The sequence below is a fragment of the Artibeus jamaicensis genome, unplaced genomic scaffold, assembly GCF_021234435.1.
Source record: "Artibeus jamaicensis isolate MK-2021 breed Jamaican fruit bat unplaced genomic scaffold, CSHL_Jam_final scaffold_1689, whole genome shotgun sequence".
Taxonomy (NCBI): Eukaryota; Metazoa; Chordata; class Mammalia; order Chiroptera; family Phyllostomidae; genus Artibeus; species Artibeus jamaicensis.
In genome coordinates, this window is record NW_026522029.1 from 8,124,011 (window position 1) to 8,149,128 (window position 25,118).

At 41.6% G+C, this 25,118-nt stretch overlaps 1 protein-coding gene and 1 long non-coding RNA gene across 5 annotated transcripts in view; one reads left to right on the plus strand and one right to left on the minus strand.

The window, feature by feature from the left end:
* SORT1 (sortilin 1) overlaps window positions 1–25,118 on the plus strand; it is a 63,636-nt gene that overhangs the window by 17,597 nt on the left and 20,921 nt on the right. For 2 of the 4 annotated variants that reach the window (XM_037152378.2, XM_037152380.2), the window contains exons 2-9: window positions 2,916–2,975; window positions 4,404–4,477; window positions 12,733–12,835; window positions 13,350–13,514; window positions 18,424–18,497; window positions 21,294–21,343; window positions 22,198–22,328; window positions 24,892–25,036. In XM_037152378.2, coding sequence (XP_037008273.1) covers window positions 2,916–2,975; window positions 4,404–4,477; window positions 12,733–12,835; window positions 13,350–13,514; window positions 18,424–18,497; window positions 21,294–21,343; window positions 22,198–22,328; window positions 24,892–25,036 — 802 coding nt within the window. The remainder of the gene's footprint in view (window positions 1–2,915; window positions 2,976–4,403; window positions 4,478–12,732; window positions 12,836–13,349; window positions 13,515–18,423; window positions 18,498–21,293; window positions 21,344–22,197; window positions 22,329–24,891; window positions 25,037–25,118) is intronic. The other 2 variants (XM_037152379.2, XM_037152382.2) reach the window with 1 other exon arrangement.
* LOC128625996 (uncharacterized) overlaps window positions 1,495–25,118 on the minus strand; it is a 63,795-nt gene continuing 40,171 nt past the window's right edge. The window contains exon 3 of the long non-coding RNA XR_008389871.1: window positions 1,495–1,554. This is a non-coding gene — a long non-coding RNA (uncharacterized LOC128625996). The remainder of the gene's footprint in view (window positions 1,555–25,118) is intronic.

Here is a 25,118-nt window from a genome sequence, read left to right on the forward strand (position 1 = left end):
CTCAAGCTGGTCCCTGTTACTCTATGTTGGCGAGAAGCAGAGACCTCTCAGAACAGATTTATTATATTTTACACTCATTTCTATTACTGGGAAAATAAGTGGGTCTGGTCTTATCTTTTCACTTCGTTATCCCCCTTTCAGAGCTTCAAGGGTAATTCTTAAAGAGAATGCACTGAATATTTATTGAGTGCCTTTCATGTGCTATGTTATATATTTTTGCTAACAGGAATAGGCTGCTCCTTGTACCGGATGAGCTTCAGATGTAGTCAGGGAGGCACACAATGTTCTAATTGCTATAATTAAAAGTAATACAAATTTTGAAATATCTAAGGTACCACCACAATGTAGAGTGACAGGTACATTATGTCATATAATAAATTATTAAGCATTAGAACTGATGGCCTTTTGCTGACAGTTGTGAATTCTGTCTCCTAACCATGACCTGGGTTGTTCACCCTTTCTCGGGCGTCTGTAACCCTCACACTGAAGGGGGAGAACTGTGTCTGTGCTCTTGGCTCCCAGTTCTCCTGGATTTGTCTCTTCCCCATATGACCTCTTCTTCCCCCCTGAGCTTTGGTCTGTTGTTAAGTCTGATTTCATTTGTTTCATTTACTTTCACCAGTATAAGAATGTTAAATACTGAAATATAGAAAATTAGCTGCATTTGCTGTATGTGAATGGATGAGTTTTTTTCAATGAGTTTGTGTATTTTCAAAAGTAAAATTTAATTGGCCATTGGGAAGGGAAGAGAGTGAGGGTTAAGGTAGCAGAAGACCACAATTATAGTTAATAAATCTGAGCTACATTCCCAGAGGAACTCTTTGGATGTTGGATGAAGTCAGCTATTTTTTGCGTTGTTGAGGTGAAGCTGCAGGTTGCTAGTGATGTCTGATAATCTTTCCCTTCTGTGACTGGGCAGTAGGAAAACGTGAGTAATGCCATTGTGCATTCACTGGATCTCAAAATGAAAGGTTCGGATCCCGATCGGCTCAAGACAACTATATCTCGGCCTGATCAAGATAGCAGAACTTCAGTGGTGGATTTTCCTGTTATCCTAGCCAGCTGCTGTGACCAGAGCCTTCCTTGGAAAGCCAGCCCATGTTTAGACCACTCTTAGCCCTTGCAGTCTGTCTGGTGCTTGTGGCAGCTCTGGATATTTCTGCTTCTCCTCAAGGAGCTCATTGATACACTTTCAGACACTACCCTCACTCAAGAGAACATGCTGTCTTGCTCTGCGAGAAATGTCTTACAGGAACATTGCTGTGTCAGTTTTTAAACTTCTGGTTCCAGATGTCTCCAGCAGCCCAACTTTTCGCAGATGCTTGGCCAGTTTGTGTGTATGAATAGCCTTTCTGTCCTGCAGAGGCTGTGAGAAGCTCTGCCCAAGCGTTGGAGAGTTAACTAACATTTAGTGAGCAAGCCCTCTGTGAGGCATTGGTTGTACCACTTACAGAGATTTACAGGAGATACTGCTGGGTCAGGAGTACTTACAGTCCAGAGTGGTAATAGCATAGGTGAATACAGAGGCCCACTCAGGACGACCACAGAAGAAACCTAGAAGATAAGCAAAACAGTGTTTTGAGTTCTGTTTCTTCAGATGTTTTTGCTGGGATTGGCGGCTTGAGTGACCCAGAGGCCAGCAACCCACCATTTATAGACATATTCTATTTTGAGACTGAGTTTGTGGCTTGGGAAGGATATATAACCATTTTCAACAAATGCTTATTGAGTGTGCAGAGTATCATGGTGGGCACAGGAAACACCAAAAAGTATAAAGTTATATCCTCTGCTTCTAGGCTTGTGGTTGGAAAGGCAGTGCATGCTTAAGATTTAAAAAATCTTAAGAGCATATAATTCTTCATAAGAGAAAAGCATATTGTCAATATTTAGTAGAAATATATACTAAACTGTCAATCCCTCTGGGGAATGGGGCTTGGGATGGTGGGGCATTTAGCAGACAAAGAGGAAGGCTCTTCATGTTTTCTATATATATTTCTGTCTGGTTGGAAACTTTTACCAAGTGCCAGTATGGCATTTTTGGAATTATTTCTTTATCAGTTAAAAAAACAGTAGTGACTAGAAGATTATAAATATAATGTTAACCTTGAATATCTCATGTGATAGGATTATGAAAGATTTGTATTTTCTTCACTATATGTCCCTATTATTGTCTACATTTTCTATAATGGATATATATTATTTTACACATAGGGAAATATTTGAAAGCCAAAACCCAGAAGCACCTACAATGATCATTAAAACTACATTTCAATGTGCTGACCATATTTTGACTCCAGGTCCCAGCTTTCTTTTTCATAGTCTCCTCACTGTTACCACAGCTCTGTTAAGGTTGTCCTGTTATCATCATCATCATCATTACTACTGCTGTTATACAAGGTGAAACAAGGGCATTTGCTCTCACTTCTGTCCCTTGTCATTTTTGAGTGACTTAGCCTGGAAGCAAAAGGGATCTAGTTATTAACTATTCGCCTATTACTGTGATGGCTGCCTAGAAAATTTTATATTATGCTGATTGAGTTACAATTATATCCATCAGTGTGGGCTGTGATCTCTTGTTTTAAAGCATCCTGTGAGTACTTTCTATATATTTATATTTGGTTCTGTTGGAGAAAGCAATTAGATTATCCCATCTCCCCATCTGGTGCAGTGAAGAAAACTCATCTGCTTGGCTTACTTTGTATGAGAAAGAATGAGAATTTCCGAGTTATTTGTGACTCAGGTAAAGTAGTTAAATCCTATCCTCCAAACTGTTTTCTCGGACTCCCTATCCATTTATAATGATGAAGTTAATTACTTTGAAAGTACCAGTGTTCTGAATTATTTAAGGGAGTCAGAGGTTTCTGAAGTCAGAAAGATGCTGTTTCTAAATGAATTTCTTTTTTCTTTTCCTATAGCATGTGTTTGATGATCTCAGTGGCTCAGTCTCCTTGTCTTGGGTTGGAGATAGCACTGGGGTAAGTAATATTCTGAGGCTGTGAATTCAACCCAGCAAGAAGATGTCGATTTGGGGAGAGTTTAAGCACTAAACACTGTTACTTTCTGAAGTGGTCTTCAGCCTCAGTCACAGAAATACATGTTTCCAGGACAGACTTTCAGGAAACGGATTGGTTTAGTTTTGCTTTAGAACTGGGAAGCATCTTGTGACTACCTTCTTCCCTAATGGGAAGATAGACACCTCTGAGTCCTTGGTGGCTGCCTGGCATCCAGATGAGCAACAAGAAGAGAGAGAGACGAGAGTGCTGTATGCTGAGAAGTGAGCCTCACAGCACTTGGAGAAGCCCCTGTGTAGAAGCCGAAAATGCACATTGCATATTTTGGCATTTTTCCTCCAAATTACATTTTTCCTGTGTCCTTCCCCACAGTTAGTGTGGAAGGCTGTGGGGCCCACTGGCTTATAGTTGTTCAGCTTCAGCTGTTGTCCCTTCCCCTGCCAGCCACAAAGGAGGTGCTGCCAGGATTGGGGGAATGGAAGGAGCATCAGTCAGCTCCTTACCTGAGTACACAGCCCATCTCCCACGGGGAGGGTACACTGAGGATGCGTCAGCCCCTGCTCTTGAATCAGGGCTTGCTCTGATGCTGGCTGGCTCTGTTGTTATGCCATCTAAACAAGGGCGAGGCTACAGCTCATGCCCTCTGGTATCCCAGTAATGTATGTATCAGAGCTTCAAGGCATACAGTGGCTCTGTCAGGAGCCCAGAGAAATAGAATTTGGCTCTGAAAAGCAAGTTATAAATTTATCATCTTAGTAAATTTTTAAACTTCTGGTTGAATTTCTTTAAGCACGTCTCAGTTTCTTCTAAAATTTGAGTCGTGCTCTAGTTTCCATGATTTATCCATTTTAGTTGGTATCTCCAAGATTTCTTGTTATATGGCTGTTTTAAACTCCTTCTTGTACTAATCTATCAGAATCTTTTACTTATGCATATTTTTACCTGAAAATCTTATTTAAGAAATTAATCTCTTGGAGAACTAAGAGCAGGGAGGAGGAGAGAAGGAGGGGTAAGTGTGACACAGCGGCCTTACTAGAGTGTCCGCTCTGGTCTAGCCTCTGTGTGCAGCAAGAGAGCCGACCCCTGCCGGAGAGCCCCTTACAATAGTGTGGTACAGAACAGTTAAGTCCGTCCTTTGTTGTGCTGTGTGGCTGATTAGCTCTGCCTCACTGCCTCAAGTGCAGGCAATATAGAACCATCCCAACCAAATGAGTGAGAGCTTGAATCACTGCAAGCCAGTAACTGCTTGGTTTTCTGACATACTCCAGGATAGGCTGCTGCAAAGCAGGGCTATTGCCAGTCTTTCAGATGTTGATTTAACCCCATCACACACAGGCAAGCATGTGATTGTACTATCTTTCTTTCTGACTGCATGCTTTTGTCTCTCTCCAGATCATTCTAGTCTTGACTACCTTCCACGTACCACTGGTAATTATGACTTTCGGACAGTCCAAGCTGTATCGAAGGTGAGATGCATAACATGTGGTTGGGGCATTGACTGAGTGACACATTGTGAATGTAAGTTCTCCACTTCTCTAGACATGATGGAGTCTTAACAGATAATTTAAAAGATCTTCTAGCCATCTTAAAGTTCCACCAAACCGTCACATTCAGCACACTTTGTAATATTTACTTAAGAAGATGAAGAAGTAGGAAAAGGAATCTAGTTCCAAGAAGATTGGGTTGATGTGACTGAACGGCAACATGATAAAGGAAGATGGGGAGTCTATAGGGGCATGTATTTATTAATTTAAAGGGATATTTATTTGTGGGAAGGTAGCATGGAGTTCAATAGTCTTTCTGTTTATTATAAGTACAGAATGTTTTTTGTATCCCTAAAGTTACAATCCTCAGTGTACCTTCCAAGTAAATCTATTTGTCCACCATTTTGAGCCTCAAACAGATTATTTCTAGATTAGAAGGAGGTTCTCAGGTCCGACCTACCAAAGTGCCTTATAGTGTTCACACTGGTTATGGTGGTGGCAGTGTATGTTTTGGAACCCATCCTGGGACATCTATAAAACTTTAGATTTGTCTTCTCAAAGGTATAGCTTGGTTAAATAATAGGTTCTTTTTCCTTAACTGTAAGATGAAAGTCCAGCTAACTCTCAGAAATTGCTGATTGTCTTCTCAATCATTTGTGCTTGTCTCATTTTCCCCCAGGGGACCTAAAAAATATATGGCTTCCTAGCAGATGACATAGAAACCACCCTCAGGGCCGAGGGATCTCCCAGTAGCCATTGTGCCTTTTCAGGGGCCCAGGTGGGAATGCTCCTGTGTTGAGTCTCTGAGATGAATCGCACCTTCACCAACAGGTGTGATCTTGAATGCTGATCCTGAGTCTGGAGCCAGTGTTCTCTGCCCTTCAACAGTGATGTTGGCTTAAACATAGGCTAAGAAGGAATTGCCACCTTGAAATCACTGTAGGAAACCAAGGAAGGCAAGGTTCTTGACTAGCTTGAGGTTCTCTGGTATAAGCCAAATGAGTGAGGCAGGCAGGCATTTCATACTAACTGAATGAATGCATGCCTAGTCTTCTCTATACTTTTTGACTGATAATTTTCTTAGCTGTTTGATAATGATTGTCAATGTGTTATAGAATCCTAATGCTAAGGTCCTGGCTGGTGTGGTTCAGTGGATTGAGTGTCAGCCTGCAAATTGAAAGGTCACTGGTTCGATTCCCAGTCAGTGCATATGCCTGGGATGCGGGTCAGGTCCCCAGCTGGGAGCATGTGAGAGGCAACTTATCAGTGTATCTCTTGCAATGTATTCTCTCCCTCTCTTTCTCAATCCCCTCCCTTCTCTCTGAAAGTAAATAAAATCTTAAAAAAAAAAAGAATCCTAGTGCTAGAAATTGCTGTAATTTATGATTGATTTTATTTATTCAGTTAGAATAGTAATGGAACCATTTCAGACAGATGGAAAGTATCCTATTTGGGGAGAAAAGTGCATTAAAAATTGTAACTTTATAACTCTTTCCAGTGTTTAAGAAAACTTCCTGTCATGAAAATTGTCCTTATAATAGTTTTCTTAACAATTTATCTTTCATAATAAAAGCAGTATATTATAAAACATTTGGAAATTGTAAAGGAAAGAAAAATTTCATCCTAGCATCAAGTATAATCTTAATTTATTTACAGTTTATTATCTTGGTTTTTTTTCCTTAATATGGCTACATAGTTTCAGGAAGCAATACGGTACGGTGCAAAGTTGCCAGGTTTTGTTGGCAAATAGGCCTGAGATTGAATCTCAGCACTAGAATTTGCAAGCAGAATGAACTCAGGGAGCAAGTCGTTTAACCTCCCCGAGTCTTTTTGTCATCTGTAAAAAAAGGATGATAACAATGGCTGTCTTAGAGCAGTGGCGCGTTATGCTTCGCAGAGCCTGGCGTGGAGTAAGAACGTGGTGGGGTTGGCTCCTGCCACGCCGACAGCCAGCGAGGGCGTGTAGCCAGGCTGTACCAGCACTGCTGTGCCAGCTGTTAAAATGAATTGAAAGCCTTTTAGGCCACTTGGCAAAAAGTGATTGTCTGCCTCTAGGTGCCTCCAATGGCTTCTAGACATGCATGCACACCCCTGCCTTGCCAACATTCAAGTGTCACTGACACCTGGCATTGTGACCCACATTTATTCTGATTGTTGCACATGCCATGATATTTTCCATATCTTCTCTGCTACTAACCCATCACTTTTGTTAGATTGGTGGAATATACTAAATCATTATTCTCTTGGATGTTTAGGTTGCAGCCAGTTTTTCGCTGTTACTAATTCTGCTGTGATAAATATCACACATTTATGTGTTAGAGAATACTAATTTCTAGTTCATTTTTTAAAACTATTGATTTGAGAGAGAGAAACATTACTTTGTTGTTCCACTTATTTATGCATTCATTGGCATCTTCTTGTACAATATGTGCCCTGACTGAGGATTGAACCTGCAACCTTGGTGTATTGGGATGAGACTAACCAACTAAGCTAGCTGGCCAGGACCAGTTCATTTCTAGTAGGAAATGAAAACCTCTTTTCCTGTTGATCCTTGTGTGTTTTGAAGGCTATTTACTAAGCTCCTTCTTCAGGTTGGAATATCTTCTGTACTTGTTGCTCCAGCCACTTTTTTGCTTGCCTTCTGAATTCTCTACGTTGCTGTTTGTGTGGTTAGAACTGGATCTGACAGGTTCCAACCAGTGAAATGTGTTTTCACGACCTTTCCCGTCCTTTTGCTTTTCACCATTGTGCTTACTTTAAGACTGTCCCAAACAAAACCCACAGTATCACTGTTTTTAAATGCCTACCACCGTCTGACTCAGCCCTTTTCATCCTGTATCTGCCTAGTCTATGAGAAACCCCTAACATACACTTCATTAGAACAGAGCAGTCCTATTCGTGTCTGGTGTAGCATCATGTTAACAACTAACATGCTTTTTCTGTATTGGTGCACAGCAATTTTGTGATTGTTGTTTGTTTTTACTGAGGTCATTTTGAATATGAATTATTTCCTCCCTGCTGTGACGTGAAGTCTTCAGAGTTTAGATGGAAACTCTAAGTGTGCCTTGTTGCCTCTCCATCTGGGCTGGCCTGGCCTGGCCCGATGTGACTCATGTTGTTGAACGCACCAGCCAAGGAGGCACGTGTTCCTCCAGAAATGGGAAAGGGAGGGAGCGGTGTGACTGAAATGACTGTGTTGAGGTTGCCCAAGAGAGAAATTAAATAAAAGCCCGTTGAATCCATCTTGAAGACTCTTGGTTTTCACAACTTTAATAATTATACTATTTATTGGATTATTTCTCTCCATTAAAACTTACAAAGGTTTATTTGGGATTCAAATAAAGGCAGCTAATCACATGCCAGCTGTCCTGAGTTGTGTAGCACAGAGGCTCATGAGAAGAAAAGGAAGTAGTCTCTGTTACCTGTGCCAAATTAGTAAACTGGTCTTTAGGCTGTGAAAAAGAATTGTTGAAAGGTTTGAGAAATAATAAATAAAGTCCCTAGGCATTAACGATTAGGTTAAAATGAACAATATGTTAATAGCTTCAATTTAAAGGAATCACTTTTGAATGGTAAAAGTTTTGATTCTCTGTTAAGGAATATTAATTTGTGTAATAGATTATAAAGTACATTTGCTCTCACTTGCAGATGTGGAGTTAAAAAAGGAAATAAACTAGCTATAGTTAAGATGATAGCTTGATTTTTAGAAACTGAAAGATGTTTTATAGCCCTTTGAGTCTAACTTTTCATTGTAAGATCAACTTAGTAAAGCTCATGTAAGCATTATTCTACACCAGAATTCTCTGCCTAATTACCACAAAACTACTGGGCCATTTTATTTGTGGTTTTTATTTCCTAATGAGACTTGTTCAAATTTTGGAAATTAACAAGAGAATCTCTGAGATTTTTACATCAAAGTTTATTCCATAGCCCATGTAAGTTTTTTGGTATGCTACATAAGGTTAAAAAAAAGGATAACTTAAAAATATACAACAGATATTAAAGCAAAGTACAGTAAACCAGCTCCTCCAAGGCATCTTGTATGACAGCCTTTTTAATGATATACGTGGTTCAGTTTTCACTGCTTTAGATAGTTGGGGTAAAAAAAGAGACTAAGTATAATTGGGAGTTCAGGTTACCTATAAATTAAAATTTTGCCTGTCAGTGATTTCAGGTCCGAGATTCCTTTGGCACATTTTAATAAGCTACATTCTCCCTACTGATCTTTTTTTTTTTTTAAAGATTTTATTTATTTATCTTTAGAGAAGAAGGGAAGGAGAGAAGGAGAGAAATATCAATTATGGTTGCCTCTCATGAGTCCCCTGCTGGGAACTGGCCTGCAACCCAGGCATGTGCCCTGACTGGGAATTGAACCGCGATCGTGTGGTTCACAGGCCCGCACTCAATCCACTGAGCTACACCAGCCAGGGCCCCTACTGATCTTTTAACTGGCAATCTCAATACATTCCATTGTCATTCTTTATGATAGTTACATATTCCATAGTCCCCATGAATTCTGAATTAGTGCATACTGAACCATTGCTGCTAGGGGAAATTCTGGGATAGGTTCTTGTAGTAAACCTCTGATCACAACCTTCATTTTCATCAATCAATCAGTACAAGACTTGTTTTAATTAAAGTTACCTTATTTAGTATATTGTTTACCTTATTGTTGATTCATTAACATTGAGCTCACAACCAACTCATGTCCGAAAGAAGCTTCTCTAACTCACATATTTTCTCTGTAAGGCACGTCACGAAGCCTCGTGCTCAGGAGCTCTAAACAGCACTTCAGCACTGCACTTGGGGGCATTTTAAACAGCAAGACCACCAACAAAAAGCAAGGAAATTCAAAATGCGAGGTGCTAAATAGACTGTGAAGGAGATACTTACTTACAGTGAGCTGAAATGAGAAGGCAGTGTCCCCTTGTTGGACCTCAGCTGGGAACATGTGCACTGGGCGACTCAGACTTTACTCCACCCTGTGCACATCTGCAAATGACTGAGAAAGTACCACCAGCATTGATTTGGGGGTTACAAGTAAATTTTAGTGAGTAGGCATACCACAGATACACAGTCCATGAATAATGAGAATCAACTGTATAAGCTTTCCCAATTGAAAACTATAGAACTATGATTATTTTTAAAAGTTACTTGTCATCCTGTTGTCTTTATGTTGCAGTTTATAGCCACTTAATCATGGCTAAAGTAAACTAAAGGAATGGAGAAATGGTTAGGCTTGGGAGCCAACCAAACAAGGCTATCTGCACTCACTGAATTTTTTTGAGAAAAGTAATATGTAAGAGTTTCTGAGATATTGTAGGACTCTTTACTGTTCCTTCTCATTAAATGTCTGCAGGTCAAATACCTGGTGTCACAAGTTCCTATATATGGTAAATAAAAAATGCTAAAAAACAGGGGCATCATTGTAGCCTGTTCACATCTGGGTTGAGTATCAGTATGTGAGTCTTCTGGGGAAACTCCCTTTTGAGTGCTTCGGTTTACCAGAAGTCCATGTGATGATTGCTTCTTTTTTTCCATTTAATAATTTCTAGATTTTTCTTGTTCTTTGGGGTACTAGACTCTATTCCAAAAATATCTGTATTCTACCACTATTTTCTTGAGTTGTAAACATGCTCATGTTCTCACGCATGCTTATACCACAGATGTATACAGAAGTGATCATTTATTTTTGGTAACCAGAAAGGTACTAGGGTTGATATATAGAATTGTTATTTAAAAGACTTGTTTCTAAAACAAGTGGTTTCACAGGGTTTTATTAACTTTTCATTTGAACCACTGCTTATTACTCTTATCATCTGGATTTTGAAAAGTAGATTTATTTTCAAGGTGTTTCTTTGATTTCCTCTTCATGATATATGTTGTATGCTGATATAGATGATGGTAGAAAATAAAACTACTTTTAAATAAAGTGTTAATACATTAAAACACAGGGATGGGCAAAAATAGATACAAGAATAAAGTCTGTGTTTCACATACTCCTAACTGTGAACCTATTTTTGCCCACCCCTGTGTCGCTGAGCCAGTGTGGCCTCGGCAGACGCCCACTTCAGTGGCAGCAGGTTGACCAATTATGCTCCGTTTGTTTAACTAGCTATACAGTACCAGAGTGTTGTAGCTGATGATTTTTTGTTTTTTTCGTGTTGCTAGCTTTTTCTGAAGGACAGGGATGTGATTGTTGCCAAGTTCTTAAAAAGCCAGCAGACTTGTCAACAGGTTTGTGGAGGTTCTCTGGGAGATACCATGAAGGAGGGGTGATGTGTAAGCTGGCCACAGTCAAGCTGCTGCCAGCCCTTTGAAGGTTGTCTGAGCTGCTGATGGCACGTGCACTTGTAGAGTGAGGAATTGTTTATGCACATCTCATGTTTTCTTATCTTCCTGACGTCAGGGAGATAAGAAAAGAACTCTCCTTGTACTTCAAAGCCAAAAAGGGGTGGGGGGCAATGCAGGATTGTGCCTGATCCCCCTTTTATTTATCTAGGGATTTTCTGTGTGTCTGTGCTAAGACGGGAAGTCATTCAGACAACTCCAAGTCAAAGTCACATGTCGTTTGCTTTAGCAGACTGTCAGGGACCTAAACAAACACTCCCAGATACTTCCCTCCTGTGTCTCCAGTTTCCTCTTAGCTGGTTGTTCTTGCCAGGCCACAAGCCCTGGCATAAAAGAAGACTGCAGTTTTTAAGGGGAAAACTACTCATGAACAATTAAAAGTTGTCTCTGGTTTAGGGCTGAGAGTTAAGAGAATTGGATTATAGTTTCAGTTTTGCTCTTAATTAACTGGGTCGCTTGTGATAAATTACTTCCCTGGAACCTCCTCATCTGTGAAAGGAACGAGTTGAACAAGATGTTCCCTTCAGTCCTTTGCATTTCTCACATTCTTTGCTTCTGTGATTATTTGTTGAGGCTGCTACCAAATTGCACCATCTTTTCCATCATATATTCTGTCCGGGAAGACCACTGCCAATTTATTACTGGCACCTAATTCCCAATACACAGTGGCCTTCACTGATAGACATTTAAATACAATGAATATTAAGACAGCATTGTGTGCCACTTTCTTCCTGTATCACTTTTTAAGAGACTGGCGCATAATGTTGACCTTGTCAGAGTTAGACAGCTACTGATTTTTTTGCATGTATTTTTCAAAATCTAAACATGGACTTGAATACCTCTCAAAGATATTGTTTGAATGAACTTCTGGGAAAACCTCTAACAATCCAAGAGCTGGGGTCAAGTCTGTTGGTTTCCCGAGCCGTGTTTCACGTGCTGCATGCTTTCAGGACTTGTGCCCAGCAGTGGTGACCTCTGGGGTTGAGGTGGGGAAACTTCAAGGTTCCTGCTAGTTAACTTCAGTTTTATCACAAGTACTCTGCATTAATAGATTAGTTAAAAGGCCATCAGCTACATTTAGCAGAGATCCCAATTCAAGCTAGCTTAAATAATAAGGGAATTAATGGTTCATAACTAAATACGGAGGGACAGGCTTCAGGGTCAGTTCAGTCCAGTGTTGTAGGTGTGGCTTCTCTGGGCCCCTGAACCACCTCAGCCATGCTCCCCACTTCTGTTGGCTGCATCTTCAGGTCATGCTCTCTTTGTGGCAGAAAGCCTCTAGCAACTTTCTGATTTGCACTGACAAACTGTTTACAGCACTGGGGACTGTCGATCTGAGCACTGTTGACATTGGGACCAGATAACTCTTTGTTGTTGTCCCACTGACCTCTGCCCTGCAGGATGTTTAGCAGTATCCCTGGCCTCTCACCCACAAGACGCCACTAGTCCCTCAGCCCTGAGTTTCAATCAACAAAAATGGCTCTGGGCATTACCGAACGGTTGCTTGGAGGATGTGTGTGCAAAAATATCCAGGTTGAGAACCGCTGGTCTAAAGAAAGACAGACATTTTCATCAGGTGGCCATCTGAAGTGTGAGGAAATGTGTTTCCTAATAGATCCCAAATTTCCCCTTTTGTCTCACTGTGTCAATTGGGGTCACTCCCCTATTCCTGACCCCAGCAGTTGCCAGGGGGTGGATTTCCTTCAGACTCATCAAGTCCACCACTGGAGCTAGGGATACAGTCCGTTTCTCTGAGACATGTGACCCACGCAGCAGGGGAGGGTGAGTGCCTCAGTCAAGTTAGTAAAGGGGTTGGAAGCTGGGTAGGGACCCCACAGTGTTCACAACCACTGCATTCTAAATGTCTTTATTTTTCTTCTTTCCAGTGAAGACTATGGAAAGAACTTTAAGGATATCACAAATCTCATCAATAACACCTTCATTCGGACTGAATTTGGCATGGCTATTGGTCCCGAGAACTCTGGAAAGGTGAGACTCATTCGTGCATATGTAGAGCTGTATTTGATACCACATGTGGGCTCTCAGATATTAATACTGGAACAATCCAATGATACACATATGTAATTTACTGTTACTGTACTTTAAATTAAACATAATTTAGTACTGATCACAAAAGAATGGGATTCGCACACAGGTTCTTTTTTGGCCCCTGTCCAAGATGCACCCAAACTCTTCAGGTGGCAGCTGGTTAACGTTACAGGGTGCACTCCTTAAGACGAACATTTTAATCTTTGAGAACCTGGCTGATCTCAGACCAACAAGGCTCAGATTCATAGGTACAATGCATTACCTCAGTTCAGGATAATATTGTTTGATAAGACTAATGCTTGAGGAGTAGGGTGCACCAGCTAATCTGTTTTTATAATTCTTCTTACTTTTGGAACTAAAATTTTATTAACTGATGCCTCGTGGAAGTGGTTCAAGAATTCCTGTGCTTTGATGGTGTCATACCCTGAATCTGAACTGCCTTCCTCCAAATCAGGTGATTTTAACAGCAGAGGTGTCTGGAGGAAGTCGCGGAGGAAGAATCTTCAGATCATCAGACTTCGCGAAGAACTTTATTCAGACCAATCTCCCTTTTCATCCTCTGACTCAGATGATGTATAACCCTCAGAATTCTGATTATCTTTTAGCCCTCAGCACTGAAGTAAGTCTAGTTAAATAACTGGTCTTGTTTTTTGCACTTTTATCCTCTCAGAATATACTATCTTTTTTTAATAATATATTTTATCGATTATGCCATTACAGTTGTCCCATTTCCCCCCTTCATTCCCCTCCCCCCACATTCCCCCCCTTTAGTTCATGTCCATGTGTCATAAGTGCTTTAGTTTCTACATTTTCCACAGTACTCTTGCCCTCCCCCGGTCTATTTTCTCCCCACCATCTATGCTACTTACTCTCTTTACCTTTCCCCCCTTTCCTCCTCCCAAACTCCTGTTGCTAACCCTCCATGTGATCTCCATTTCTGTGGCTCTACTCCTGATCTAGCTGTCCTCTTAGTTTGCTTTTGTTTTAGGTGTGGTTGTTAATAACTATGCATTTGCTGTCCTTTCACTGTTCATCTTTTTTATCTTCTTTTTCTTAGGTAAGTCCCTTTAACATTTCATATAATAAGGGCTTGGTGATGCTGAACTCCTTGAATTTGACCTGATCTGACAAACACTCTATCTGCCCTCCCATTCTAAATGAAAGTTTTGCTGGATAGAGCAATCTTGGGTGTAGGTCCTTGCATTTCATGACTTGGAATACTTCTTTACAGCCCCTTCTTGCCTGTAAGGTCTCTTTTGAGAAATCAGCTGACAGTCTGATGGGCACTCCTTTGTAGGTGACTGTCCCCTTAATCTCTTGCTGCTTCTAGGATTCTCTCCTTCATTTTAATCTTGGCTAATGTAATTATGATGTGCCTTGGTGTGTTCCTCCTTGGGTCTACCTTCTTTGGTACTCTCTGAGCTTCGTGGATTTCCTGGAAGTCTACTTCCTTTGCCAGAGTAGGGAAGTTCTCCTTTACTACTTGTTCAGATAACTTTTCCACTTGTTGCTCTTCCTCTTCCCCGTCTGATACCCCTATAATTCGGATGTTGGAACATTTAAAGATGTCCTGGAGGTTCCTAAGTTTCTCCTCTCCTCATTTTTAAAAAATTCTTGTTTCTTCATTCTTTTCTGTGTGGTTGTTTATTTTTTCCTTCTGGTTCACTCCATTGATCTGAGTCCCAGTTTTCTTCCCATCACTATTGGTTCCCTGTGCATTTTCCTTCATTTCACTTAATGTAGCCTTCATTTTTTCATCTAATTTATGACCAAAATCAACTGGTTCTGTGAGCATCCTGATGACCAGTGTTTTGAATTGTACATCTGATAGGTTGGCTCTTTCTTGGTTGCTTAAAAGTATTGGCTCTGGGGCTTTGATTTGTTCTTCTTTTTGAGCCATAATTTTCTGGTCAGGTCATGCCTGTTACATGTATGAGGGGCAGAGCCTTAGGTGTTCACCAAGGCAAGGCAACCCAATCACTGGATTGTGATGCTCTCTGTGGGGGGGGCGGGGTCAGAGAGGGAACAATGGCACTTGCTCTGCTCTCTCTCAGATTTCAGTACCCTCTGCCGCTTCCCACAAGCAAATTGGGCTCTTCTGATGCTGGTTCCCAGGTGTGTGGGCTTGTGTATGTTCTAGTACCCTGTGGGTCTCTCCAGCGAACTCTCCTGTGAGGCTGGGAGTCTCTCCCACCACCTCAACCCCCACAAGAGTTTTGAATCGGTGCTTTTAGGATTTATTTCCCATCCCTGGGGCCCTGGGTTGTGTGGTCTGTCTTGCTGCCCATTTTTGCCTTGTTTACATGTGCACGAATGTGTGAGAGTGGTCAGCCAACCATCTTACACGCTCTGCTCGTTTCCTCCCTGCCCCCATAGTGTGCTAGTGCGCCGCCTGTGCTCCCGGGTCTGGCAGCCACTGCCTTTTCCTGCTGCGACACCCCCCCACCACCACCAGCCACGGACTCTGCCCCTCTCACCAATCTGGTTGATTGGTTGTCAGACTTCCATACAGTTCAACTTTTTTTATCTGTTCTGGTTGTGTTTTTGTTTCTAAATCTTTGTTGTCCTCAATTTTGGTTGTGTGAGGAGGCATAGTGTTTCCACTTACGCCTTCATCTTGTCTGGCCTTCAGAATATACTGTCTTAAAAGGACCCTGTAGGTGATACTTTTATACAGTATTAGACTGCTTTCTGGTGATTTATGTCGTGAAGTATGTATTTTTTGCCTTTTTTCCTATTGGGTAACAGGCACAATTTCCATGTGCTATCTATTTCCAGATATGAATGATATCTAGTTGTTATAATTTTTAATTGAATGGACATGTGCTGTGGGACAAATGAACTAGAAAACAGTTTAATGTAACCATTCTTGTTCTACAAGGGATAAGCATAGATTGTCACAGTCCTGTTGTTGTTATTGTTCCTTTCCTGTGGCCAAACCTCATCTTCATAATTTTTCTTTTTTGTCTGTTGTATAGTATATCAAGCATATTGATTTGTCTTCAACACTCGTGTATTAAATATTCACAGTCTTAAATCCCTGCACCCCTGCCACATTCCTGTAACTCTCCCCAGAAACCTTGTTCCTCCCCGACCTCTTCTGAAAGTTCCCTGAGGAGCATGCTTGGCTGTCCTTTTCTGAGGACCAGTCTCCTTCATCATGGATGTTAAGGGCCCAGAGTGGCTGAGTTGCTAGACCATAATAATCACAATTACACTTTATGTTTATATGGCTTTCTCTCATCTTATTTCTTAGAGTGTAGTCTATTGACCAGCAGTATCAGATAGAAACCCCAGGAGGCTGGTGTAAGATGCAGATTCCTAGGCCCGATCTCAGTGTGGTGGGTCAGCGACTTTTGGTTGCAAGATGCCTAGTGTCTTTATCAAGCTCCCCAGCTGAGCCTGCCCAGTAAAATTTGAGTACCATTGCTGCGATGACTGTTCTGGGGACAGAAACAGGACTATCAAATGTGGACAAGGCCAGCTAAGCAAAGGGGTGTCAAAGGGAAAGAGGAGGGCACTAGAAGACAGGCGGGTCTGGGCCGCTGTGGGCAGATCTTTGAGCAGAGGCAAGACTAGAGGCTCAAGGTCAGAGTTAAGCTTAGCGAGAAGAAGCTGGAAGAAGGAAAGTAGTCTGCTGGGTAGGCTTCAGATCTTCAAGAGACAATTCCTGGAAATTGGCTTCCAGCAGCTTAAGCTGCAAGCCCTTCAGGGAGCAGAGAGACCTCTTAGGAAGGGATTGAACTATATTCATCCACCCTTTGACCACCCCATCACCACTACCAGGTATCTTAAAGTTATTATTAAAAGAGGCTATCTTCAGAAAAGAGGTGGACATGATCTGCTTTTATACCTAAAATTTCTTCCAATTAAGGGTAAGCATGAAGTACAAATAATCAGGGTGGAAAAGATGTGGGCCAGTGTGTACTAAAGTAGAAATAGGTGACATCAGACACTCTCTCCTACTTAAAAACAGTGAATAACTGCCCCATTTCATTCATTCAGAATTAGTGAGGCTCTCCAGAATAGGTTCAGGAAAAATTCAGAAGTTAGGTTCAGTAGAATAGCTAACTTAGAAATGCTGGGAGGTGAACACCACCAGAGGAGGAAAAATTAAAGAAAAAGAATGGTGGGCGGGGGAGGACTGCAGGGAAATCCTGCCTAGACCCTCCGTTTAATTCCAGCTGTACAAGAATGTGTCTGTCCCACCTCCACCGAACCTGGGCTCCATGAAACTGACATGGTCAGTCCTTCTCTTACTGTCTCTGCCACATTTGAAATTTTGGCCAGTCCTTCCTTTTGGAGACTCTGCTTGCTTGGCTTCAGTGACACCATTCCCTTTAGTTCTTTCCTATCTTCTAACCATTCCTTCTTGGTCTCTTCCTTCAACCCCTTTCAACCTCCCCTGAAATCACTACTGCCCGTTGCACTCTGAGCAATCTCTGCCACTCATAGCCCTTTAACCACCACTGTAATGTGTAAGATTCTCCAATCCCTGGCTCTGGTTCTGGCTTCCTCCTGGGTCTTCCAATCCGGTCTAGCTGCCCCCTGGCTATCTCTAGCTGGATGTCCCACAGGCACCTCAGATTCAACCTTAAACCAGCTTATTTCTGCTCTTTTCACAAACATACTCTTCTCTTAATCCTTGTACTGGCTAAAAATTCCACAGTGCCTCTCAACCCTCAACCAAAATTCCAGAGTGATCAGGTGTGCCTCACACATACACATTCTATCCTGCCATATAGTAAAAGTCCAGTTCTACTGAACCTAACTTCTGAATTCTTCCTGAACAGCCTCACTAACTCTGAATGAATGAAATGGGGCAGTTATTCACTGTTTTGCTGCTTCTGGTTTGGGCCCTCTGCAATCCATCTTTCCCATTGTCATCCAAGAATTCCATCTCCCCTCTCTCCCTGCATTAGCTGCCCCTTCCCTCACTGTGAATTGTGTGCTCCTGCAGTGTCTGAAGGCTTTGGGCTCCCTGCACACAGCGCCATATTTATCACCTCTCTGCCTTTCCTAGTATAGGTCTTTGTGCCCTAACATCTCATCTCCCCATTTGCCTCCTTTTGGTTACACTGCCCATCATTTAAGACTTAGTTCAGCTGTCATCTTCACCAACCGTCTCTTATGCAATGTCCTGCTTTTCCCCACTCTCACCCAGAGACTGGGTTCCCATAACACTACCACATTGTATCACACTTTCTTATGGGCCCCTTGTTAGCTGTGAGCTCCTTGAGAGCAGAGAGTGTGTCTTTATTCATCTTTGTATCCCCAGTGTAACATCTGGTATAGTGCCTGGCACATAGTAGGCACCTCATAAGCATTTGTTACTCAGAACTTCCAAGGTGCTGAGAAATAGGTGTATTTCTGTAAACTGTGTATGTGTCTCTAGAGCTCAGGCAGCTCTGATGGAACTTCAGTGTGTGTCTACTGTCCCGAATGATTAGATATGAATTATTAAAGGTCATACGAGCAGCTGCACAGGATAAAGATGGAATTTTGATAAGTCATTTATAATCTTTCAGAATGGCCTGTGGGTGTCCAAGAATTTTGGGGGAAAATGGGAAGAAATCCACAAAGCAGTATGCTTGGCCAAATGGTGAGTAACCGAAGACTCCATCTGTGCAGAGCCCTAAACCTTTCCTGATGGTGCTGCCAAAAGTCACATGAATAACTATTGAGCACTTACTGTGTGCCCAGTGCTCTTCTGAGCACCACAAGGGATACGAGAGATGGGTATGACACAGATCTTGAGCTGGAAGAGCTTCTAATTTTGCCAGGAAAGAAGACTTAGTCTTATTAAACATTAGAATAGAAAGTAGAAAACAAGGCTTGTGACTGAGTAGCTGCTGCCTACAAAAGGTTTATTCTGCATAAATGGTGACATTAGTTGGAATAGCATGAAATACAGCTTTGATTTGGGGACTTATATACTTCTTTGTGCCCAGATTTACACTCCCTCATCTTGAGATCCATTTCCATTAGGCAGCATCTAGCAAGGAATCAGGAAGAAAGCCCAAAGAGCTTCCAGACCTCCAGGGTCACACTGTCCAGGCAGCAAAATGCACTCGCTTCTCTAGGGGACACCCCCCACCAGGTGCCTGCTCAAAGATACAGTGGAGCCCTGGCTGGTGTAGCTCAGTGGATTGAGTGCGGGCCTGCGAACCAGACAATCGAGGTTTGATTCCCAGTCAGGGCACATACCCAGGTTCCAGGCTGGTTCCCTGCAGTCCAGTTCCCAGCAGAGGACGCATGAAATACAACCATACATTGCTGTTTCTCTTCCTCTCTCCTTCCCTTCCCCTCTAAAGATAAATAAATAAAATCTAAAAAAAAAGATACAGTGGAGTTGAGTCACCTTTGTTCTAACCCAGCTCTGCTGCTAGTCCATGGCTTAACCTCTCTGGGCTTTAGTTTTTTCATTCTGTTTATGAACAGAGATTTGTTTGAGGAATTGAGGATGGTTGAACAAGAATTAAGAGTCTTCATACCTCCAAAATTCTGAGTAGGCTCAGACCCTTGTTTAGAGCCTCTCTGTTCTTTCTCTTTGACTAATTTCAGCAAATTAGTTACTCCAGTTTCCCAGTTAATACTGGTTGGTGCCAGAGGTGGGGTGTGTGGGTGCTAACGCCAAGCACATGCCAGGAGAGCTGGAAGAGTGGGCAGAAACTGAGAGCACACAACAGGATGGAATACTTAGTGCTAGATCAAGGGCACACGCACACCTCAGTAACTCACTTCAACGGGAGCACTGTGTTATAGTTCCATGTGGGTGATGTTCATGACCTGACCCATACTCTCAAGGAAGAGTTTAATACTTAATGTCCTCTACTTAAGGAGTCAGGGAAATCTATATGATAGACATTGCCAAATACAACAACCAAACTTAACTAAAATATTTGTTCAAAAGTTGCTTAAATAAAGTGGGCCTTTTCTAGAAAAGGCTGGTTAAATGAGGTTTTACAGCACCACTCTGGTACACATGCCATGTCTGCTTTCATTTTATGGGCCTTAATGAAATGTGTTTATACCTTACATGGTCTTTTCAGGAAGGAAGTAGTTTTTAAAGTAGCTAAATTAACAAATTGTTTTACTCCTAATGGACCTAAAATATGTAGGAGTTGGTCAAGTAAGACTATAGTAATTTTGATCTTTAAAAGCCATCTTTATGAAAGTATCACCACAATGTACACTTTAAATATCTTACAATTTAATTTGTCAGTTATACCTCAATAAAACTAAAAGAAACAAATAGAAAAGTCATCTTTAAAACTAAAAAGTTACTTTGAAATGATATTTATATTCTCTACAAGATTTTTTACTTTTGTAACTTATTTCTTTGATTAGTGTCTAAATAAGATGCCTGGTTGCTGATAACTTGACTCACCTTTTAGATATTTGATTTGTGGGAGTTGACATCCTAAAGCTCTGAAAGAATATGCTCAGAGCCGGCCTTTCTGCTAGTGCTAATCCATAAGTACTATCAGGGTCTGAATCGAGTTTCCCTTTCCAAGTCATAATTTAAATAATTCAACCCCTGACCCAGTTGTCTATTTGAGATGAAAGAACTAAATTATTTAGCTCATGCAAAGCACTGAACTAGGTTCTGAGGGAAAACAACAAAGCAGAAAACTTACTACCTGCCCCAATCTTAGAACCCAAGAGTGTGTAGATGAGACAGGGCAGACATTATGTGATTAAAATACCTACGTGGGAGACAAAGTAGTGCCAGGTGGCTGATAGGGAACGGCACAGTGCTCACCAACAGGGTTTCTCCACCTCAGCACTAGTGACATTTGGGACCAGACAGTGCTTTGCTGTGGGGGGTCCTGTGCATTGTACGATGTTAAGCAGCATTTCTGGCCTCTTTCCACTGGATACTAGTAACAACTTCCTTTCCCCCAGTGTGACAACCAGAAATGTCCCTTGGGGAACAAAATTACTGTGGTTGAGAACCACTACTCCAGAAGTTTGCAGCAAGGAAGACTTGTAGTTGGAGTGACAGGGGAAGCTTTATGGAAGAGCTAGATTTAAGCTGGAACGTGAAGATTTTGGGGGTAAGATTTGGTTCCATGAGAGAAAAGCATTTTAAGAAGGAGGAAGTATGAGCAAATGCAAGAAGCATTTAGAGACTGAGTAGCCCAGCTTGGCCTGCTGGAAGAGCTGACATAAGGAGTATAGCGGACTGGGGCGGGTGCCTGGGGCCAGGCTGTGCAGGACACTGATTGAGGCTGTGAGAGAAGCAGCAGCATGCAGCCTCAGTGTCCAAGCAGGCTCTTTTGGTGAGGACACGTGGGTGAGGCTGATTAGGCTTACCTGGAGCTCTATGAGGAAGGTTGACACAGTCCATTAACAGTCTTGAACCATGTCTTTTCTTTGTCTTTGCCTCATGTAGGGGATCAGAAAACACCATCTTCTTTACTACCTATGTGAATGGCTCCTGCAGTAAGTATGTTTTAGTCCCAGGGGGTGTCCTGTCCATTCATGGTAGAGTATTCTGGGTTGTAAGAGGTAGGAATATCAAACACTCTTCTATTCTTCTGTAATTTTAATAGCTAAAATAGCTGTTGATGATTTTTAAAATCTTGAATGTACAACCAAATTACTATACTATGCCTAGATCAAATAAAAATACAGGCTGTACAGAAACACAATACTTGATTTCAGCAGTGCATTTACATAAAGTAAATATTGAGCTACAGACAGTAACACATTGAAATGATAGTGGTTTCTGCAAAAGAGCATGGATTGTGTTTGTGTCCATGGAAGCCATTGGCTTTCCAGTCAGTGGCACAGTTTCAAAGCAGAAAGCATACTTTTTCATCTAGTCATTTAACAAATTCATTTGTTCATTCATTTGAGCACCAGCAGAAGTATACTAAACACTGTCTAAGAGAACAAGAGACCCAAGGCCCTACTCTATGGAGCTAAATTCAAGTAGGGATCTTCAATGATCAACAAGAAAACCAAAAACTCAAGCAACTTAGAATAAGATCTTTTCAAATTATGTCATGAAGCAAGTAAACAAGATGCTGTAGCTGTGATGTTTCTCTGCAACACTATTGGAATTAAGTAAACTCTTATCTTTCTGTCCAGTGTAAAATCTCACATGTATAAAAAATAAAACCCAAGTGTGAATTCCCTATGTCTAATGCCACATCAGTTTATGTTCTCACTTGATTAATATGCATAGGATTAAAAATCCTAGGATATAAAATTAAGAACAATTCTAAAACAGTTGTTTGAACAAGAGGCTCACCAGTAAGTGAAATTTTAATTACTATTTTGTCTTGTTTAAGAAGCTGACCTTGGGGCGCTGGAATTATGGAGAACTTCAGACTTGGGGAAAAGCTTCAAAACCATTGGTGTGAAAATCTATTCATTTGGTCTTGGGGGACGTTTCCTTTTTGCCTCTGTGATGGCTGATAAGGTGGGTGTTTGCCTCTTCTCTTTGAGTTCTAATATTTCTGTAAATATGCCTCAAATAGATCCCTTTTACTATTTGTACTAACAGAGTTTCCTGCCTTTTTTGCATATTTAATATCACTGTAAGATTTGGAGGTGATCCTTTTAATAGAGGCTGATTGGCTCTTTGTGGGTATTCTGTGCTTCATCCTGTCATTACCACATAAATTCTGGCATCTATTTTGGGATATGGATGTCCCACATTAGGGCTTTACTCCAACATGGATATCTGAAAAAAACAATCTATTTGTTCATTATCTAATAATCATAATAGAAATAGGTAACATTAATTGAGTACCTAGCATAGAACAAAACAGAAAAATGTCCTGTTCTCAGAGTTTATAGTTAAGTAAGGGAGATACGATGTAATACCAGGTAATGATTAAAGCTATGAAAAAATGTAAAGCAGAGTCAGGAGACAGAAAGAGGCAGGAATGGGAAGAGGGCCGTTTTAGGCAGGGTGGGGTGGACATGCTCTCTGAGACCTGACTGGGGCAAGAGCACAGCTATGTGGACATCTAGGCTGAGGAAACAGTAAGTGCAAAGACCTCGGGCCGGAGCACGCTTGAAATATCAAAGAACAGTGGGAAGGGCAGTGTGGCTGGAACACAGAAAAGGGTGATCTAAAAAAGGGGAACCAGTGGTCAGATTATACAGGGCCTTAATAGGTTGTGATTAAGACCTTGGCTATTATTCTTACTGTGCTAGGGATCTGCGACCGGGTGTGATCTGGTTTGTCTTGGACAGAAGAGAAGTGTGCAGGACAGTCTGCAGGGCAGGAAGGGGAGCAGCAAGCACTGCTGGGAGGCTGTTAGTGTGAGAGGTGGATGGGGGGAGTGGTAAGATGGTGGATATATTTTTAAATGTATTGCCAGTAGGATTTGCTGATGGATTAGATGTGGACTGGGGGAGAATGATAGGCACTGAAGATTACTGTAGAGTCTTTTGGCCCAAGCAACTGGGTGAATGGTGGTGCTGTGTACTAAGATGGCAAAGACTGTAGGAGAAGCAGGCTCCAGGGAGGAAGGTCAAGAATTCTGTTTTGGATATGCGATGCTTAATAGATATCTAGTAAGTGGAAATGTCAAGTAAGTATTTGGGTATATGACTTTCTCGAAATTATATGGTATTTAGAGCCAAGGTGATACCTTCTGGAGTTGAGTAGTAGAGAAGAGATGGGAGGACTGAGCATGCCCTGAAGCACTGGACACTGAAAGGTTGGAAAGACGTGGAGAACCCAGCAAAGAAGACTAGGAGGGAGGGGGACCAGTGAAGCAGGGGAAATGACACAGTGTGAGGTCATGAAAGCCAAGTGAAAAAAGTGTTTTAAGGACGAAGAGATCAGCTGTTGAGTTCAGTGAGTGCTGAGAATTGTCCACTGGGGTTGGCGAAGTGGAGGTTGTCGGTGAGCTTGAAGAAAGCAGTTTCATTGCAGTACTGAAGTTAAAAGACTGATTAGAATAGGTCCAGAGAGAATTGGAGATGGGGAAGTAGGCACAGTAACCACAGTAATGCCCTCGAGCAATTTTGTAATAATCCTCCCAACAACCCTATAAGCTAAGACTGTCACTTTGATTTCTATATGAGGAAACTGAGTCACCTGTCTAGGGCCACCCTGAGGTGGAACCCTGGTGGAAATCAGAACGTCTGATTTCAGAGGTAGCCTCCTACACTGTCCTGCTACTGTCTACAAAATTAAAATTCTGCTATGTACTTTTGAACTCTTAACTTCTACCTATAACAATAAGATTCAAGGTGAACATCTTGGTAAAAGTTTTAGAAAAATAAATTAAATGTACTTGTCACTGAATTTTAAAGAGTATTTAATATACGGAGGCCCTGGGAGTCAGCCTCATGCCCTGGCTAACTGTGTCTAGTAGTTATTATAAACTATTTATCAGAAAGTAGATAGTAATTGCATCCTTAACAGACTCCTATTAATAGCCAACCCCTGCTCATCTTCCTTTTATTAATTTCTGATACTCCTTGGCTTCTTCCCAGCCTGAGTGTGCTCCCCTCATTATGGCTGATCAGAGAGCCTTCCTTAAAGAGAAGTAGCACATCCTGACTTCCTTGTGATCTCCCAAGCATGAGTTTCCTTCTTCTAGACCCTTTGTTATCTACTTCTTTGGATTATGCCAGGAGTATCTCAAATCAGCCAAATATTTATGCAGCCGTCATTTAAGAATTATCTGGGCAAGCATATGTGAATGGCTATGAAGCCAAACAAATGATGGTCCCATCACACCCCTGGCTCTGTTGAAAGAAATTAGAACATCAGAGGTTGGGAGGATAATATCTTATAGGCCACACTGGAATAAAGAAGCCAAAGAGAAGGCTAAGATAGCCTTGCTTATGATAGAATGGGTTGTCCCACTGACTTGAACTTTGCTGGAGCTTAGAAATTGCTTTGGTAGTTGGTACTGGGATCTTTCATTTATAACAGTTGTACTCAGTGTACCTATTATACCCCTCTACATGGTGCTTTGGCTGAAAATTAAAAAGGTAAATGTTGGCATTTGTTCCAGGATACAACAAGAAGGATTCACGTGTCAACTGATCAAGGGGACACGTGGAGCATGGCCCAGCTCCCCTCTGTGGGGCAGGAACAATTCTACTCTATTCTCGCAGCTAATGATGACATGGTGTTCATGCACGTAGATGAACCTGGAGGTGAGAACTCTTTAGTGACCCACTCTTAAATTCATAGAGATTTAAGCCTCAGGCCCTGCTTTTATAGTAGCTTTCCTTCTCA